At 40.4% G+C, this 20,221-nt stretch overlaps 1 protein-coding gene across 2 annotated transcripts in view; it reads left to right on the top strand.

Annotated features, from left to right (window-relative positions):
- ighmbp2 (immunoglobulin mu DNA binding protein 2) overlaps window positions 1-20,221 on the top strand; it is a 64,000-nt gene that overhangs the window by 25,956 nt on the left and 17,823 nt on the right. For both annotated transcript variants that reach the window (XM_048546137.2, XM_048546138.2), the window contains 3 exons: window positions 143-290; window positions 940-1,114; window positions 13,486-13,668. In XM_048546137.2, coding sequence (XP_048402094.2) covers window positions 143-290; window positions 940-1,114; window positions 13,486-13,668 — 506 coding nt within the window. The remainder of the gene's footprint in view (window positions 1-142; window positions 291-939; window positions 1,115-13,485; window positions 13,669-20,221) is intronic.

The following is a 20,221-nucleotide window of genomic DNA, read 5'->3' as shown; positions in this document are numbered from 1 at the left end:
TTCACGGACGTATGGACCTGCACTCCTGGGTCTTTTTATTTGGCAACACTCCCTAGGGCAGTGCTGCAAAACTTGCTGCAAGTTTTATGTTAATCTATCAATATGTTTATTAAAAATAGCAAAATTTTCCTTTTATTCAAAGGCAAAATTGAAAAAGACACAGGAGAGGGGAGAGAAGATGCATTTTCGTGGTGAAATCAAGACTTTGAGGAAGGAGCTGAGAACAAGGGAGGAGGCAGCTATCGTCCAAATACTAAAAAAAGCCAATGTTGTGTTGGCAACTAATACAGGTAGACCTTATAAGGAACAAAGACAGAATTTACTTGAGTAAAAGAAGAACTTCTGTTTTCTCATTTGCATGTATGCACCCGACAATTGCATTATGGATAATTATTCTGAAAAATGGCACCTTAGACAGCACAGAATGTGGTCAATACTGCATTGAATTGTAGGTTTAGAGTTTGTGCCCAGGTCCTATCTTTTATCTTGACATTTGTTTTTATGGGTCTTTTTGCAAAGCATTCTTTTTAATGTGCCATGAACAGTGCAAGGCATTGTTGCCCTCTATCCTCTTAATAAATTCTGCAGACTGGAGGTTATTCATCCAGAATCAAATCAGGCCACTTTCAATTTGGACCACTGGGGACAGTATATAAAAATTGAGCATAAAAACTGATGGGCAGTGATCTATTAACAGAAACATCATGACAACAGTAACATGATTTTATCCACCAAAGATGTCCATATTGCATATAAAGATTCAACATTATTTGTCAATCTCTGACCATGAATTCAGAGATAATAAGGATCAAGTTTGTGATATAATGGAATTGAAATCGTATTGTTGTAAAGTAAACCAGTTGTCTGATTAGATTAATTTCTCCACGTAGCACATACACTGGTGTTTTACTTTTGCTCCCCGACCTTTGTAATTTCTAGGTGCCTCTAATGATGGTCCATTAAAACTCCTGTCAGATGAGTATTTTGATCTCGTGGTGATTGATGAATGTGCACAGGCACTGGAAGCAAGTTGTTGGATACCATTAATGAAAGCTCCAAAATGCATCCTGGCTGGAGACCACAAACAACTTCCTCCAGTCATCATTTCTCACAAGTAAGTCCGCTGAAGTTGTAAGATGCTCTGTATCAGCTTGCCGTGAGGGACCTTGTCAAAGGGCTTGCTAAAGTCCATGTAGACGACATCCACTGCTGTGCCCTCGTCAACCATATTTATCGCTGCCACAAAACACTCCATCAAGTTTGTGAGGCATGACCTTGCTCGCACAAGTGTATTGTCCAAAGGAGGAGGCTGTGATGCGAATGTCACAATTTAATAGTCACAGTCAGGCAGAGTAGGCTGTGTCCATTACCAGTATTTACTTCCGTCTTTAAGATGCTAGTGATGGTTGTTGTCAACACTTGGGTGATACACAGCCAGCAGCAATCCCAATGGAAAGGAGGTTTATATTGAGTTTACAACAGTGAAATTAGCCTTTTGGGACTCAATTCTACCACCATTCCTCTGTAACCATTATAAAGTCAGCTTTATTGTTACATCATTTTCTCCAATTAAACGTGAGGAAGACTGAATCCATTATTTTTGGTCCCTGTCACTAACTTGGCTCCTGGTTTACTAATCCCATCCCTCTTTCTGGTTACTGTCTTGTTACTGATTCAGATTGCATATGCAGTTAGCATCATAGTTGATGGGTGAGCATCTGATCACATGTTTGCACTTTTCCCAATACTGCATACTTCTGCTTCTGTAACAACTCAAGTTTCTGGCTCTGCCTCAATTTATATGATGCTGAAATCCCTTTCCATGCCCTTATTAGAGAAGAACAAGTCCAGTGCTATCCTTATGAATTTGAAGTTACTCAAAACTCTGCCTGACCCGTAACTGTGCTGTTCACCTGTGTCAACTTTACTGACCTTTTAGTCGTGGTTTAGGATGCCTTGATTTTAAAGTTTTCATCCTCGCTTCCAAATCCTTACCCCGCCTTCATCCTCCCGAGCTCTGTAGTTTCCTGCAGCCGTACAACCCTCCCAGATCTCTGAATTTCTCCAATTCTGAGCGCTCGCTCTCAAATTTTAATTGCTGTACAGTTAACTGCCATCTTTTTAGTTTCCTTTATTCTAGAATTCTGTCCCCAAGTCTCCTGGTTTTTTGTTTGTATGCGGCTTTATACTGGCAAGACCAGTATTTGTTACTCTGGAGGAAGTGATATTGAACTGTTTTCTTGAATCACTGTGGTCTATATGCCAAAAATGCATCCACAGAGGTATTTGGTAGGAAATTCAATGGATAAGCTACCATCTGTGCTACTTCTAGAATCCTCCACATTGCTCATTGAGGCGCTCAGCACTGGCTTATGAGCAACTCCTCCAATAGGCTCACTGTACTTTCTGTCATCAGCCCTCAAGTCTGGTGTGCTGATGGATCTAATCTTATCAGACTCCTTTTCGACCAATTATCCATCCCATTGTTGACCTTGTGTACCCTGCCAACAGATTAGTTCTCATATTCTCTCTCCTACAATGTTCATTTACCAGGCCCATTGCCATGCATGAATTTATTGTGGATAAATACATCTACATCAGCCTTATTGTGTATTTGGCTGAAGAATGATGACACCTTTCCCCTTGATGAAGTCTTCAATCTGGTTTTATCTTCCACCATTTTCCCTGACGAGATTGTCGTGGTGATGTTGTATTAATCACTGAATCACACCTGGGCCTGACTCCCTACTTTAGGGGAGGCGATGGCCTGGTGGTATTTACGCTAGACTTTTGTTCCAGAGACCAGACTAAGTTCTGGGGACCTGGATTTGAATCCTGCCACAGCCCATGTTGAACTGGAATTCAATAAATATCTGGAATTAAGAATCTAATGATGGCTGTGAATCGATTGTTGATTGTCGGAAAAACCCATCTTGTCCACTAATGTCCTTTCTAGAAGGAAACTGCCATCCTTACCTGGCCTGGCCTACGTATGACTTTAGATCCACTATAATGTGTTTGGTTCTGAACTGCCCTCTGGGCAATTAGGGAGTGGGCAATAAATGCTGCCTAGCCAATGATGCTCTAGTCCCGTGAATGAATAAAGCCAAAAATACTTCTCTGGTGCTTTTTCTTACATTTGAGCATCTCAACTTGCTCTAGTCTCTTGTTGCTCATCAAAAATGGTTACCTAGCATCTATGTTTCTTGCTACTTTTAGCACAAGCCTGGGATGTTGCCCAGGTCTGATTGCACATGCACTTGGACAATTTCAGCATCTGAGCAGTTGTGAATGCAACTCAACATTCTAATAGAGACAGTGTGATAGTACAGGTAGTTTGGAATGTAGGACACTACCATGAAGAACATTGGCAGCAATGCCTCGGGGCTATGATTATTGATCTTCAAAACCCAATTCTTGTCTTCCTTTGTACTAGGCTAGACTCAGCTAGTAAAGAGATTTCTCTTTGATTTAAAGTTTACAGCATGATCTTGTAGTCACACTTACTCTAATGCTTTGAAGGGCAGTTACTCTCACCTCATCTCTTTTGTCATTTAAGTCTCTCCACCTTACTTGCTTCTTCTTCTTGGGCAGTCCTCGGGACCAAGAATGACTTGCTTGCTGTCTGGTTTGATGGGTTTGGTTTGGTGAGGCTTGAAGGGTTGGAGAGATGGAACGTTAGGGATTTTGCATTTCTCCCTGCTTTGACCTTGTATCGGCGTGTCTCTTGATGTGTTTGGTGCCTTCTGAATAATCTTTCTCTATTTTAATTAGTCGCGTCCGTTAGTCAGTGGAGGTGCTTTGGAAACATCCTAAGGATCCTTATGGAGGCCTCCTGCCACAGCCGAAGTCTGAGTAAAGCTATTGCCTTAGGGACCTGGTGTCAGGTGTGTGAACAACATTTATCCAATGGAGTTGGTTTTGAGTGTTTAGAACCAAGATGCTGAGCTGATTGATTGGGTAAGAATGTTGTTATTGGGCCCTTCTTTTGACCACATGAGAATAATCTGACAAAAGCACAACTAGTGATGCTCCTTCAGTGCTTTTAGATTCCTGACATGTTGCTCATGCCACTGAAGCATACAAGAACTCGGGGATCACTGGTGCCCAGGTCTTTAGTCATAAGATTGAGATCCTGGCCCTCAAATACCTTCTTCCTCATTCGGCCGAAGGCTGAGATGCACTTTGAATGCCATGTTGAATTTTATTGTCTATGTCTGCCTTCATTGGGCAGAGACTCACAAAGTGCAGAACGCGGTCAGTATACTCCAGGATCTCACTGTTGCCTTAATTGATGGAATGGAAGGGAGATGTTGTATTATGGGTGCTATGTGGCACAGGATCTTGATTTTCTGGGCGTTTGGCAAAAGGCCATATGTTTCTGAGAGAGGGACAATGTCTGAATGAGGACGCATATATGAACACCATCTACATACTGAAGCTGTAACACTGTGGTTGGAATCATTTTGACTTTAGATTGATGACAGTTAAACAGTTTTTCATCAGTCCTGTAGTTATCTTCATCCTGGTAGGTAATTTGCTGACACTCAGTTGCAGCTTTACAGTGAGGAAATGGGAGAAGAGAGTTTGTATAAGAACACAGCCTCATGTGGTAGGGTTTGTGGTGGTTCTGTTGATGAGGATCACAGATGGCATCTCATCATGGAGTATTTGGAGGATAATTACAAATTTCAGAGCAGCTAAATTTCGTGAAGGTTCTCTGTGAGCTCTCACAGTTATAAACTCATACAGCATAGAATGAGACCCATCTCCTCCATGCTGACCAGGTTTCCCAAATTAAACTAGTCACATTTACCTACATTTGAGCCATATCCCTCTAAACCTTTTCTTCTCATGTACCTGTCCAAATGTCTTTTAAATGGTGTACATGTAACTGCATCTACCACTTGTGGGGAAAAAGCTGCCCATCAGATCGCTTTAAATTTTTCCTCTCACCTTAAACCTATGCTATCTAGTATTAAACTCCCCTACACTAGGGAAAGTGTTAATGCTATTCACCTTATCTATGAGCCCATGATTTTATAAACGTGTATAAGGCCACTCCTATCCAGCCTCTCCCTATAACTCAGACTCACCAGTTCTTGGTAACATCCTTGTAAATCTTTTCTGCACCGTTTTCAAATTAATAATGTCCTTCCTATAGCAGGGTGATCAGAACTGTGTGCACTACTCCAAAAGTTGCCTCACAAAAGTCCTGCACGTCCACAATGTGATGTCCCAACACCTATACCCAGTGCTCTGACCAAGAATGCAAGCATGCCAAATACCTCCTTCACCACCCTGTCTAATTGTGACGCTACTTTCAAGGAACTATGCATTTGAACTTCTCTATTCTACATACCATTGACTGTGTAAGCCATGCGCTGGTTTGTCATACTAAAGTGCAATATTTCACACTTGTCTAAATTATACTCCATCTGCCACTCTTTGGTCCAGCTGATCCTGTTGTACTCTTTTAGATAACCTTCTTCACAGTCCACTTACCACCACATTTGGTGTTATCCACAAACTTAGTACCATGCTTCCTATATTCTCATCCAAACCATATATTGAAAATGCCAAACAACAGTGAACCCAGTACCAGCACCTGCAAAACATCACTTGCCACAGGCCTTCAGTCCAAAAAAACAACTCTTCACCACCCTGCTCTGTCTACTACCGTCAAGCCAATTTTGTATCCAATTGGCAAGCTCACCCTGAATCCCATGTGATCTAACTTTACTAAGCAGTCTGTCATACAGAACCTTGTCGCAGGCCTTGCAGTGTTGTGATTAAAGCTTTGTTTGGCTGAGACCTATGGTAGTCAGCATGCAACAAATACCCCACTTCTTTGACTAAACGTTTAGTTAAATATTCTGAGACTCCTTTATTTGACTCAGTGTCAAATTTTATTTTGATTGTGCCCTTGGGAAGTGCCTTCAGGTACTTTGCTGTATCAAAGTTGACATGTTGTCATTAGTAAGGAGGATAGTGCAAGCAGACAATACAGGGTTAGTACAGTCTGATCCGTGAATATACCCACATTAAAGGCTTAATGATTGTAATGTTTATTACGTGATTGGAAACTTGGTTACTATTGGAAAGAGTAGATTCCGCAGGCACTATTACTTCCATGTATTCAATGTGCTTGTATTTCCATTCCCCAAAAACAAGTGAGGAGGAAGTCCTGTATGTTTGTAGAATTTTCGTTCATCATTTGATGTGTCCCATACATGTTTACAGCCCTATTTGCTAAGTTGTAGGTAATTGTCATTCTAGACCAGCACCGCTCCAGTTATTTACAAGAATGTGACCCCTGCAACTCAATTAAGCTCTTGGTGGTCATGAATAAAAATAAAAATTCACTTGCGAAAGAGTAGTTGGAAGTCCGTCAGCATTACCAGAACCTACAGTGTATGGATTTATCTCAATGACAAATTCCACTGTAAGCAACATAACTGGTTTTTTTTGCAGTTTCTGTGCTCAAGGGAACAATATTTCCCATTAAAGAGGGAAATGCACTGGAGTTTTGAAATTGTAATGTGGTTTATGTAGAATGATGAGCAGTATCTATAAAAATTACTCAATATTACACCTCAGGAAGTGAGAATTAATTATTATTATTGTCATTGAGGTTTGAGGTTACCATTTGGGTCATAAAAGTATTTTCATATGTGACCAGAATATAATAGCATTTACAGGGGATCCCCAATCTACAAACATACGACTTACGATGCTCGTATTTACAAACGTGATCCTATACAGAGGTGCAATTTTAAGTATCTGACGTGTACAGTTCCTGTATCGATGAATGGCTGCTTCACATTGTCCTTTATTGTGATCCAACTTGCATACAATCAGTTTATAAATGGAATCTGTTCTCAACTGGGGTAAATAGGCAAGGCAAAGGTAGATAAGATTAGACTAGATTTTATTATCATATGTACCTGAGTACAGTGAAAAGTGTAGACAGTTGGCACTCACTGGAGCCATCTTAGAATAGAAGTGGGAGCCTATCATTCTTCACATCAGTGCATTTTTAGAGATATTAATCTGGGGCAAAATTGATTAGCACTTGGAAAACTGAGGTAAAGAATGAAACCCACTTGTTAAATGCAAATTTACTTTGACTAACTTGACTGAGTTCTTTAGGATGGTGTCCGCATCTTAGACTGATACAAAGAAGAGTTACGCAAATTGTAAAAAATAGATTTTTCTGAAGAAAGGCCTCGACCCGAAATGTCAGCTTTCCTGCTCCTCTGATGCTGCTTGGCTTACTGTGTTCATCCAGCTGTACACCTTGTTATTTCTTACACAAATTGTACTAAGGATGAAAGACTGAAGTCAGGTAGAGAGGCAATGGAAACTGTAATTGATCTTCTTAAGCATACAAGATGAATAATGAAAGATTTCATGAAGTGGTTTGGTAAGAGTATGTAAGGATTAAGTGATTCCAGTGATACAAGATTCGGGAACCAGATAATGCAGATTTAAGATAATTGGCAAAAGAACTAGAGGCAATGACTGATATATAGGAAGCACTGTTTTGAAAGATGGTGGAAACAAATTTAATAGCCTCCTTCAGTAGAGAAGTAGGTAAATACTTAAGAGTAAAAGATCTGCAGGACTATGGGGCTTGAGCAAAATAATGGAACTAATTAAATTTAAACTTTTAAACAGCATGATGTACTCAATGGTTTCCTCCTGTTCTGTATCATTTTCTGATCCTAATGAAGGTAGTAGCATTCAAAAGATACTGTTGCTAACTTCCGGATTGCTTTACACAGCCTCTAAACCAATGCAATAGAAAGGTTGTACAATATGTATTAATGTTTTTTTCTTATTGCCTATATCGGCAACTGTGCAGTGCATTGCATTGAATCCAAAAATGGTCACTTTTTTAAACAAAAACATAGAATCGTCAACTAGAGGTTGTTTTTAGCTGCCCTAACAAATATGCCATCATGGTAGATCAGAAACCAGAAACCTCACATTATGATGTTGCATTTATGTTTTGTCAGTTTGTTTTCCTGATGTTGCCATATTTCATGCATTTTTGTTAATTTCAGTTTTTAAGGCCACTGATAGCTATCCCACTTAGATTTGGTGAAGTGACTCAGCACAGGCCAAAGGCAAGCATGGGACCTAATACAAAAGCAAAATACTATGGATGCTGGAAGTCTGAACCAAAGGTTAACAAACCACAACTCTCAATGCTTGTCATAAAGGTAGTGTATAATGAAAATACTTAGCAGGCCAGGCAGCATCTATAGAAAGAGAAATAGATTTGACATTTTGGGTTGGTGACCTTTCATCGGAAGCCTGCTAAAAGGTCGTCAACCTAAAATATTAATTCTGATTCTTTTGCCACAAATTCTGCTTGACCTGCTAAATATTTTCATCATTCCCTCTCAACTCTCCTCATAACTAAGACTTTCCATCTCCGTCAACACCCTGGTGAATCTCCTCTGCACCCCCTCCAGTGCAGTCATGTCCTTCTGATAGAGTGGTGAAAAGGATTGCACACTGTATGCTAACTCTGAAACCAAAGCTCCGTAAAGTTGCACCAAGATTTCCCGATCCTGTATTCTCTGTTGCAGCTAATGAAGACAATGTGCTGCCTTCATCACCCTATCTGCCTGTGCTGACATCTTCAGAGATCTGTAGACTTGTATGCCAAGGTCCTTTTGTTGCTCAGTGTTCCCTCGGGACCTACCATTCATTGTATATATCCTTCCCTTATTAGACCTCCCAAAATGCATCACCTTGCACTTATTGGGATTAAATTCCATCTGCCATTGGTCTGCCCAATTTGATAGCTGATCAATATTAGACTGTAGCCTGTGACCATCATCCTCACTGTCAAAAACATGACCAATTTCATGTCATCTGCATCTTTACTGATTTATTTCTTCACCATTCACATTCACATTGTTGAGGTACATAAACTAGCAACGATCCCAGCACTGATCGCTGATCCCAGCACTGTAGGATTGACTTTCAATCACAAAAACAACCCTTCACTATTACCCTTTGTCTCCCGTTAGGAAGCCACTTTTGGACCCAGTTTCTGACTTGTCTTGGATCCCATGGGCTCCTACATTTTGAACCAGTCTTTCATTCGAGACCTTGTCAGATGCCTTAGTGAAGTCTATGTAAGCATGTCAACTGCATGACCTCCATCAATAATAATTAGGCACCTTAAAAAAACTGAATTCAACTAATCAGACAGGATCTCCTTCCAACAAATCCACGTTGACTATCCCTGATCAATCCCTGTCTTTCCAAGTATTGATTAATCCTGTCCGTCAGGTTTTTTTCTAAAAAATTTCCCAACCACTCACATGGACTAACTTATATGTAATTATCTGGCCTGTCCTTGCTGCACTTCTTGATCAAATGAACTACATAAGAAATCTTTCAGTCATCTGGCACTTCACCCTTGACTAGCAAAGTATCAAATAGGTTCATCAGAGCCCTAGCAATTTCCTTCCTTGTCTCCCATTGTAGCCTTAGATATAACTCATCAAGCCTGGGGGAATTTATGCATCTTTGTAGCTGCCATGACATATAGTACCACCTCCTTACTAATCTTAAGACACTGTAGAACCTCACCATCTCAACTGAAATATCCAGCTTCAATGTCTTTCTCTTGTGAATACAGATGAGAGATATTCATTTAAGAATCCACCTCACTTCCTGAAGTTTCACGTTTTGGAATAACAAGCAGTCTGTTACTGCTGATGTCAGATTACTGACCTAATATGATAACTTTGTTTTTTTTGGTCTATATGGATGCTGCTTAGTTTGCTTGGTTCTTCCATGCCTTCTGTTATTTATTTTAGGCTTTCAGCATCTGCTGTTTCCTGCTTTCTTATGAATATTATTTGACTGATTATGGTTCTTGGTCGTCATATTTTTAGCATATGCTGCAGTTGCTTAGGTTAGAGACTAACGAAACACAATTTTAAATTCTGGATCCTCTGATAGTTTAGTGAGTTTAGTTGTCACTGTGGATATGAGTGATATAGGCCAGCAGGGTACGGGTTGGTAATACAGACTTGAAAATTGCCCTGGTATCATGGTAGAACTTATGGTGAAGCTGTCAGCACACACTTTTACAAAGGGCCACTTAGATATCAATTTCTAACATTTACACGAACAGTTAAACTGGGAAATCAGGAAATCACTGCCATAATTACATTGTACCCTCCTGAAAGCTTTACTAGTGCTTCTCTGAGAGAAGCAACGTCCAAATACTTGGAAAAATGTGAATTTGCACAGCTTATGTGATAAATGCAACAAACCAGAAAAACTTTGCAGACAAAAACAAAAGGTGCTGGAGAAACTCAGCATGTCTGGCAGCATCTGTGAAGAGAAAGAAGTGTCAGTGTTTCACATGTGGTGACCCTTCTCCAGGACTCATGCAGGAAGATCGGCTCAGTTTCTCCAGTAATTTTTGTGTTTGTTTCGGAAATCCAGCAAACGCAATTCTTCAGTTTTTGTTCAGAAAATGTTTGGGCCTGCTTGCTTGCATTTAAGTGAACTTTTGTTGCAATAACAAATTATACTTGTGTAACATGTTCAACTTGAGTAAAATGTGCCAAATGTCATCAAACTAAATTTGATATTGAGCATCACAGGGAGATATTACAGCAGATTGTCAAAATCTTGGTTAAGGAGGCACGTTTTAAGAGGTGCCTTCAAGGAAAAGTGAGGTGAGAGTGGAATTCGTTCCCTAATGACATCATGGGTCAACCCACAGCAGGTGGATTGCAACAGTTCATGAAGACAGCTAAAGGTCACCTTCTGAAGGGAAACAAGGGGCAGGCAATAAATGCTGGGCCCAACCAGATATGCCCACATCCCACAAATGAATTTTTAAAAAAAGATGGAGGGGTTTAAGGGGGGAATTTCAGAGCTTTGGCATTTGAGGATGTAGCCACTGATGGTGGAGGAATTAAAAGCGGGCTGCAAAGGAGGTACTGGCGGAGCACAGATGACTTGGAGACTTATAAGCCTGAAGGAGATCAGAGATAGAATGTTTTATAACATGGAGACAGTCCCTAAATCAAATCAGCCTTCCTATCTCAGTATTCACAACACAGTAAAACTAAAATAGTTAATGACTGTCTTAATTGACCCCAATAGTTACTAACCAGACTTTTTGAACAACCAGTACCAGACTTTGTGAATAACCAACACCAGGTTTCTAGTGTAAACAAAATATTTAACAATTTATTAATAATACAGTAACTTATTCACAGTGAAGTCAAACCACAAGGTAATCTAGTTAATGTCTATGATTTATGGACAAGCCTATTTAATTCTAGTCCCCACTCTGACATGAAGACAGAGAGAAAGTTAAGGGATGGATCAAAAATCAGAACCGCCAGTTTATTTAAACAGACTCCATGATCTGAATTGTCACTGGTACATAGGATTATATCTTGCTTAATTTATGTCAACACTGATGCATGCATATATCTTCCAGTAAGCTCTGAGAAATATTCATTTTACTCTTATAACTAAGTTGATAATTAGAGGATAACCTAGGAATGTTCTGTAGCATTCACCAACACAAATCTTTTTACCCCAAACAGAATCCAAAAATGAGTTCAAATTTTGGCTTCTGTATACCAGACAGACAAGGTCCCAGTAAATATCTGCCATCCGTTTGAGTGTAATGCATCTCTGGAGTCAAATTGTCTATGGAGTACTTTTTAACGAGTCAAGCTGCAATGAACTTTCAAGCCTCATAAACCTAATGATTGTTCTCCCTGTTTGTAAACAAGCTGCAGCGCACAGTTCAGAAGCCACCTTCAGTTCACAGCTCCAAGCCAAAAGTGATTAATTTAAAAAGTAAAACAATAAAATGTCAGTGAGGGTGCTAACAAAAGGAACAATAGCGTGCAACGAACTGCCTGTTCACGCCCATACAGCAAACAGGCCACTTAGTTAGCCACCTCTTGAGATAAATGCCCTTCAGATATCCTTGGCATTCCTGGGTGCAGTTGGAGAAACTCTTGATTTCTTTGCTGGAATGTGCATGTGACAGATTTGGTTATGGTTTCCCTACAAGCCGTACAGCCCACCACTTAGAGACTGATCAGCCGGATAGGCTAAAGATGCAACAGTGACATGAGAATTTCTTTTGTATATATGTGCCAAGTGGTTAGAATCTGAATTAAGTGCCTGAGCATGTGATGGAGGCAAAACTAATTGTGGCTTTCAAAAGAGAATCGGACAATTATCAGAAGGGAGAAAAATATCTTGGACCACAGGAAAAAGGCAAGGGGTGTGGAGGTAGGTCAGCTGCAGTTGCAGAGAGCTGAAACAGTGAAGGTGAGCCAAATAACCTCTTCCTGTACACTGAATTTTCTGTGATTTTATGGATGAGGCACCGCAGGTGTCTGTAGATCCTTAACCCAACATGAGTCATTACTGTTAGGAAAGGGTTTACAACAAATACTTTGAAGCAGAAGATTTTATTGCTGTGATAGAATGAGGTTTCTGTCCACACAATATAGTGAAATACTGAGTGAATATTGGGTCCCTTGTCAAAAGGGCACAAGAAATGTTGAGAGGCTTTAATCATCTTGAACTCCACCCACCAGCAATCTGTACGATCAAGAAGTATAAAGGCTGGAGGTACGTGAGTAAACTGATCACTTCCATTCTCCTCTGATTTACCCATCATCCCAACTTGGAAGTATGTCCCTTTATAGCTGCGTCAAAATGTTGGAATTTCCTATGTAACAGTATGATGTGAGTACTTTCACCAAGCTGAGTTTGCAGACGTTCCACAGTATGACCCACTATCACCTCCTTGAGGGCAATTAGGGATGGGCAGTAAGTTCTGATCATTCTAGCACATTTATGCTTTAAGATTGAATTCAAAGAGTAGGCCTCATTTCTGGACTTCCTGGTTTAGAAGAAGTGCAAGCAGAGGTCGAGGAGCAGGTCATCTATCCTTCTCTAGTATAAGAGATTAGCATCAAAAGTTTAGCATTGTCTGGGGAAGTAAGTGTCTGTGCTGCACTCCAGTAATCATGGTATACTTTTTCAGTGAAGCTTGTGCTGGCTGGAGGATGAGGATCTTTCTCAGGAAGTTTAATCTTAATGTTTTGCACAGAGCTTTTTAGTTTAACAAACAATTTGTTTGATTATCTTGTAAATAAAACTTTATTTCCATGTCTGAATACTGATGCTAGGGTTCACATTGTCACCTTGTAGCAGCAGAAACTTCATGTTACAGGGTAATTCTAGATGGCAAGCTAAATGGAAGTACTCCATCGAATATGCAATATTTAGCAAAAGAAATTAACGTTGCATGGTAGTGGAGTCTAGTCATTTCCCTTGTGTATAACTAGTTTTGCAGATGATCAGCAATTATTGTGACGCTAATTTGTAAGTTGTGCTCTGCCCTTAATTGAATATTTGGGTTTCATTTGCAATTAACTGTTCTTTCAACATTTCCGACAGAGCTGCAGCTAATGGCCTATCACTCAGTTTGATGGAGCGGCTAATCCAGAGATTTGGTGAACAGGTGGTGAGAATGCTGACTGTACAGTATCGAATGCATAGTACAATAATGGAATGGGCCTCCAAGCAGATGTACAATGGACGACTCATCGCTCACAAGACGGTGGCACATCACTTGCTAAAGTAAGTGTGGTAATAAAGCAAAAAATGCTGGCAACATTCAGGCAGCATCGATAAAGAAAAATGCTTAATATTTCAGATCAATAGTCTCTCATCAGAACCGGAAATTGTTGAATATGTGACAGTTTTAAACAGCCCCATTATGACCTATTCGACATCCTATCTATCACCCTCCATTAATGTAATAAAACTCTGATGATTCTAGTCATAGAGTATGGAAACAGACCCTTCGGTCCAACCAGTCCATGCCAACCATAATCCCAAACAGAACTAGTCCCGCCTGCCTGCGCTTGACCCATACCCTTCCCGACGTTGTAATTGTACCCAGATCTATCACTTTCTCTGGAAATTCATTCCACACATGAACCATTCTCTAAGTAAAATAAAAAATTGCACTTCATCTCTTTTTGTAAAACCTTTCTCCTCTCACTTTAAAAATGTGTCACCTGATCTTGAAAATTCCCCAACCTAGAGAAACGGCACCTGACACTCACCTTATCTATACCCCTCACGATTGTATAAACCTCTGTAAGGTCATCTCTCAACCTCCTACGCTCAAGTGGAAAAAGTCTCAGCTTATCCAGCCTCAGTTTATTACTTATAACTTAGAATTGCAGCAGTTGCCTGAAGTGGCTGTGGACAATTTGACCAGCAAGAGAGTAAATGTGATGCAAAAGGACAGAGAGTAGACTCCTAGACGTTCTGACATAGCACCAAAAGTCTTGGCGTATGAGGTGGACAAGAAGAGAGAAGTTTGCTAACCACATGCATAAGAATTCATCCAGAGATTTTGCCTGAATCAGTAGAGGATAGAGATCTGTTCTTTCAGTCTTTGCAGTGTAGTATTAAGGACCATGATGTCGTGAAAGAAGATGTTTAATGACTTCTCACAAGTGGTCATGGTAAGTAAATTAATTGTTAATTACCATTTCCTTAGAATAGAGCCATCAATTTCTTGCACTGTTTCATTCATCAAAACCATTTTTATTCTCCTACAAGTGGTTTATATCAACCATTGCTTATCTCACTTATTTATAGCTTCACCTCACCCTCTCACCCTTAGCAACACTGCAAATCGTGTAGGCAATTATATCAGCCTGACAACCATATCATGAGAAACATTGCACTACACCCACTCTCACATCTACCTTGCAAAGTCACACATGAGCTCTGCTGCCAAGGCTTCTGATGTGGTTGCAACTGCAGTGACACAGGTTTGGGAAAAGGCTGATAGATATTCACACACAAGTCTTGGTGCATTGCCTGAATGCTGGAAAACTTGCTGGTCTCGTAAATTAACATGGAGGTATCTGCCATCCATCTGCATATGGTTTTGCTGAGAACTGGGAAACATCGTATTGAGGGTCGTGCCAGCCAATTCCCAGAGAACACATATGGACTAACTGCTCATGTTTCATAACAGCACAAGCAGAAGACACAGCATCTGAGTGCTGAAGTCAAATCTGAGAGAAGTCAGAGATAATGGGAACTGCAGATGCTGGAGATTCCAAGATAATAAAATGTGAGGCTGGATGAACACAGCAGGCCAAGCAGCATCTCAGGAGCACAAAAGCTGACGTTTCGGGCCTAGACCCTTCATCAGAGACCTCTCTGATGAAGGGTCTAGGCCCGAAACGTCAGCTTTTGTGCTCCTGAGATGCTGCTTGGCCTGCTGTGTTCATCCAGCCTCACATTTTATTATCTGAGAGAAGTCATGCAGGTTTGGCTAATTGCAATGCAAATACCGCTTGCTGCCCTGCAGGCTCAATCTGCTGTCCTCATACTTGGGAATACTGGCAGTTGCTCCATTTGACTACTTATTTTGCTGCCCTGTCGCAGAACAACGGCACTAGTCCTCCTTCCATGCTCGTTTGTCAAGTGCCTTTACTATTGCCAGTTAGTTAGGCAGCTCAGTTTGCTACCAATCATGCCAATCCTCTCAGTTGAGCCTTTTGGAGCTAGAGGTGTGCAAGCATGTCTGTCTGCAGCCTTTTGTTGAAAGTCAGCAGCTTTCCATGTTAAGTCCACTGGTATAGCACTGCAAAGCAGTCGAAGGCCAGGCCAAGACTCTGAAGCCAGGAACTAAGGGCAAGCAAACAGAGGATCACTTGACTTTGATAGGAAATATTGATGATGCGTATGTCGACATTGTTTCATAATGCGTGTGTGTGTGTTGACTTCTGTTTCATTATTGTGGCCCAAGAGGATGTTGTGATGATCAGCAACAGATGGAAGGTAAGGTGTGGAGCTGATATTGAAATAGTGATTAGGGTTGCATTTAATGACTTACCCAACGAGCAAGCCAATCATTGATAGAAAATAATGGGAAAGGGGATGCATTAGTTGTGTCCTTCTCCTTAGCTGCTCCCATGTATGTCTGGTCGTGAGGGTAGTTCTATTATAATGGCAAGACTGTGCAGGATGCAGCAGACCAGGAGAAATATTGACAAATGATCTAAAGTGAAACATGGGGCTCCTTCAGAATTATCTTCGCTGTTTGAGGATCTCCGGAGTCTGCTTGATATTATTGAATCATATCGTATAACTCCTCCACAGTGTGGCAACAGGCCATTTGGTCCAATGAGTTCACACCAAATCTCCGAAGAGCATTCCACCCAAACGCATGCCCCTATGCATTCTCTGTGTCCATGCATTTCCTCATGGCTAACCCACCTACCCTGCACATCCCTGGATATTGGGCAATTTAGCATGGCCAGTCCATCCTAACCTGCACATGCTTGGACTGTGGGAGGAAACCGGAATACCCGGTAGAAACCCACGCAGACGTGGGGAAAATGTGCAAACTCCACACACACTTTCATCCAAGGGTAGATTCAAACTTGGATTCCTGGTGCTGTGAGGCAGCAGTGCTAACCACTGAGAAATATCAGTAGCAGCTGGGGGAAGTCGACTCTCACTGCCATGTGATGAATGTGCCATAAAAAGAAGTGGCCAGGACCATTCATAAGCATCAGTAGATTTGACCACCATTAGTGATTCTGTCTTTGTCGATAAGGAACTAACTTTAGTAAAGCTCCATCTGCGTATGGTTTTGCTGAGAACTGGGAAACATCGTATTGAGGGTCGTGCCAGCCAATTCCCAGAGAACACATATGGACTAACTGCTCATGTTTCTTCTCCAAACTTTCACATTTAACTTTCTTGTTTGCCCATTAACTTAATGCACACTGACATACACTTGTTCCTGTATGGCAAAGCCTCAATTTTTGAAATGCCCATCCTTTTCCAAATGTCTTCAAGATGGGTGTCACTCCTTTCCATCTCTGTAGCCCTCCCTTGACTTTCAATCTTTCTACATCGCGATGCTCTGCTTTTTTATGTCAAACTTTGATTTGATAAAGTTTATGAAAATCCCGGGAGAATATAAGAACATAAGAAATATTGACGAGAATAGACCATTTACTTTTAAATCTGGCCGTTCCTAAATTCAGTGAAATCTTGGCCTTAGCTCCACTTGACTGTCTACTATCTATAACTTCAGCTTCCTTATAGATCAAAAATCTGTTTCATTCATCCTTGACTATATTCAATATGCTAGCCTCAGTTACTATTTTGGTTAGAAACAGCTCTCTGAGAACAGAACTTGCTCCTCATCTACATCTTAAATGTGAGAATTTTATATTGAAACTGCCCCCATGAGGGGAAGCATTCTGCCACCAAATTACCAAGTACCTGCAGAATCTGTATGTTTCCTAAAGATCACCTTCTGTTCTTCTAAACTGCAATGCATGTAGGCTCAACCATTCCACATAAGACAACCCATTCTCCCAGGAATCCACCTAGTGAGCTCTTCAGTCGCATATAGAACATAGAACAGTACAGCACAGAACAGGCCCTTCAGCCCACAATGTTGTGCCAACCATTGATCCTCATGTATGCACCCTCAAATTTCTGTGACCATATGCATGCCCAGCAGTCTCTTAAATGACCCCAATGACCTTGCTTCCACAACTGCTGCTGGCAACGCATTCCATGCTCTCACAACTCTCTGTGTATAGAACCCGCCTCTGACATCCCCTCTATACTTTCCACCAACCAGCTTAAAACTATGACCCCTCGTGCTAGCCATTTCTGCCCTGGGAAATAGTCTCTGGCTATCAACTCTATGCCTCTCATTATCTTGTATACCTCAATTAGGTCCCCTCTCCTCACCCCTTTCTCCAATGAAAAGAGACCGAGCTCAGTCAACCTCTCTTCATAAGATAAGCCCTCCAGTCCAGGCAGCATCCTGGTAAACCTCCTCTGAACCCTCTCCAAAGCATCCACGTCTTTCCTATAATAGGGCGACCAGAACTGGACGCAGTATTCCAAGTGCGGTCTAACCAAAGTTTTATAGAGCTGCAACAAGATCTCACGACTCTTAAACTCAATCCCCCTGTTAATGAAAGCCAAAACACCATATGCATTCTTAACAACCCTGTCCACTTGGGTGGCCATTTTAAGGGATCTATGTATCTGCACACCAAGATCTCTCTGTTCCACCACACTGCCAAGAATCCTATCCTTAATCCTGTACTCAGCTTTCAAATTCGACCTTCCAAAATGCATCACCTCGCATTTACTCACTCTCTTTTATCCACCCTACATGTTGGATCCTCAAAGAACTCTAATAAAATTGTCAAACACAATTTCCCTTTCAAGGAACCATGCCTAATAGTGTTACGATTTTCTGAGATGTCCTGCTACTAATTCCTGAGTAATAGATTCAAGCATTCATGACAGATATTAAGTACATTTTCTGTTCTTTTATGGTGGAGACAAGTATAACCTACTTGTTCAAAATCTGATCCATTTTCTTCATTCTCCAATTTCATAGTCTGAAGGAAGAACACACTCTTAGCTACTTTTTATTTTTATGTAATTGTAGAAGCTTAATATTTGTTTTATTTCTGGCTAGTTGGCTCTTCTTTTTAAAGTCATCCTTTGCTGATTTCTGAAAAAGATCCTAATTATCTTTGTAACATTATACATGTTTTCTTTCAGTATAATACGATCCAGTTTCCTTAGTTAGCCACAGATGGTGCGTCTTCTCATAGAGTTTTTCTTTCTTGATGGAATGCTCCTTTTATTGACTGGCCTGAAATCTCATCTAATGCGAGCTGCTGCTTATCTGTCATTTTACGTTTTTAACCTATTTGCCAAATCACCTGTAGACAGTGGTCTTTATTCCATTTTTTAAATTGTCTTTATTTAAATTTAGGACTCTAGCTTCATATCCAAGTTTCTCATTAACCAACCAAATGTGAAATTCTATCCTGTTATGATCACGCTTGCCTGTAAGATTCTTTACTGAGATTGGTAATTGCATGTGGCTGATTATACTTTGAGGTTTAAACAGCTTGCTCCCTAATTGGTTCCAGATCAACTGTTCAAATAAATTAGCATTCTATGACCTCGTACTCAAGCCTACCTTTGCTAATTTGATTCATCCAATCTATTTGAAAATTAAAGTTGCCCATGATCATTTCTTAGAAGCTACCATTATTTCTTGCTGTACTGCCTGGCCTAAATTGTAGCTAATATCTGGGTTAGGGTTTAAAACTACTCCCATTAACGATTTATGTTCCTTTGCTATTTCTTATTTCCACCCAAACTGATTCTACACCTTGATCTTCTAAGCCAAGATCACTTTTCACTGCTGTGATAATTTCAGTTTTTGTTAACAGTTAACCTATCTCCTTTTCCATTGTGCCAAATTATCTGAAATGTCTATTTTCCTTAAATATTCACGTCTCTGCTTTGATCACCTTGTACCCACTTCCTTAATGGCTATCGTTTCATATCAGAGTTTATTTCAACATGTTGCAGCATGTAACTTTTTAAATAACGAGTCGAGTTTAGTTAAAAATCAACAATGTTTCTTCTGGGTGATCGAATGCTTCAGTGCCTTGTGCCATGTATGCACACTATCCCCATAATGCCATTGTTAATTTTATTTCAAGTATACTCAGAGACTGAGTTTCCACATCCATCTGAAGTAAGAATTCTAAGGATTCACCATCCTCTGAAAGAAAAATTAATCTTGGTCACAAATGGCATTGTCTTTCATTAAATTATTTCTGGTTGTAATTTACCCAACTAGGAGAAATACCATACCTGCATCTACTCTGCTTCTACCAGTAAGTAGTTTCTGGATTTCAATGGGAAATAGCAGTTCTTTTGCAAAACACTTCAGTTGCATGAGTGATGGGCAGTGCTGCATGGCTGATACTGAGGGCTGAAATGTGCAATTTTATAAGCTCGTGCAGTGCAGCAACACTAAAAGTGTTCGGATGTCGTCCTAATTTTTGTTTAAACAAGCAGTTGCAAGGAATGGTGTATTATTGGACTAAAAGGGGAAATTACAGCAGGTTGGTGTCGAGCCAAAGGCTTATTTAAAATCTTGCCATTATGTCCTGAAATGGCAGGCAACTTAAGGCAAGAGTCAGAGTGCAGAAGTCAGAAATTTGTAAATTTTTATCCCTCCCTGATATATGATTTCTGATAAAATGGAGATGGTTTACTCATGAAAAAAAATAAGCAAACTGTAGTACAT

The sequence above is a fragment of the Stegostoma tigrinum genome, chromosome 17 (assembly GCF_030684315.1).
Source record: "Stegostoma tigrinum isolate sSteTig4 chromosome 17, sSteTig4.hap1, whole genome shotgun sequence".
NCBI lineage: Eukaryota > Metazoa > Chordata > Chondrichthyes > Orectolobiformes > Stegostomatidae > Stegostoma > Stegostoma tigrinum.
Note: the sequence above shows the minus strand (reverse complement) of the source record. Positions and strands in the feature narration are given on the sequence as shown.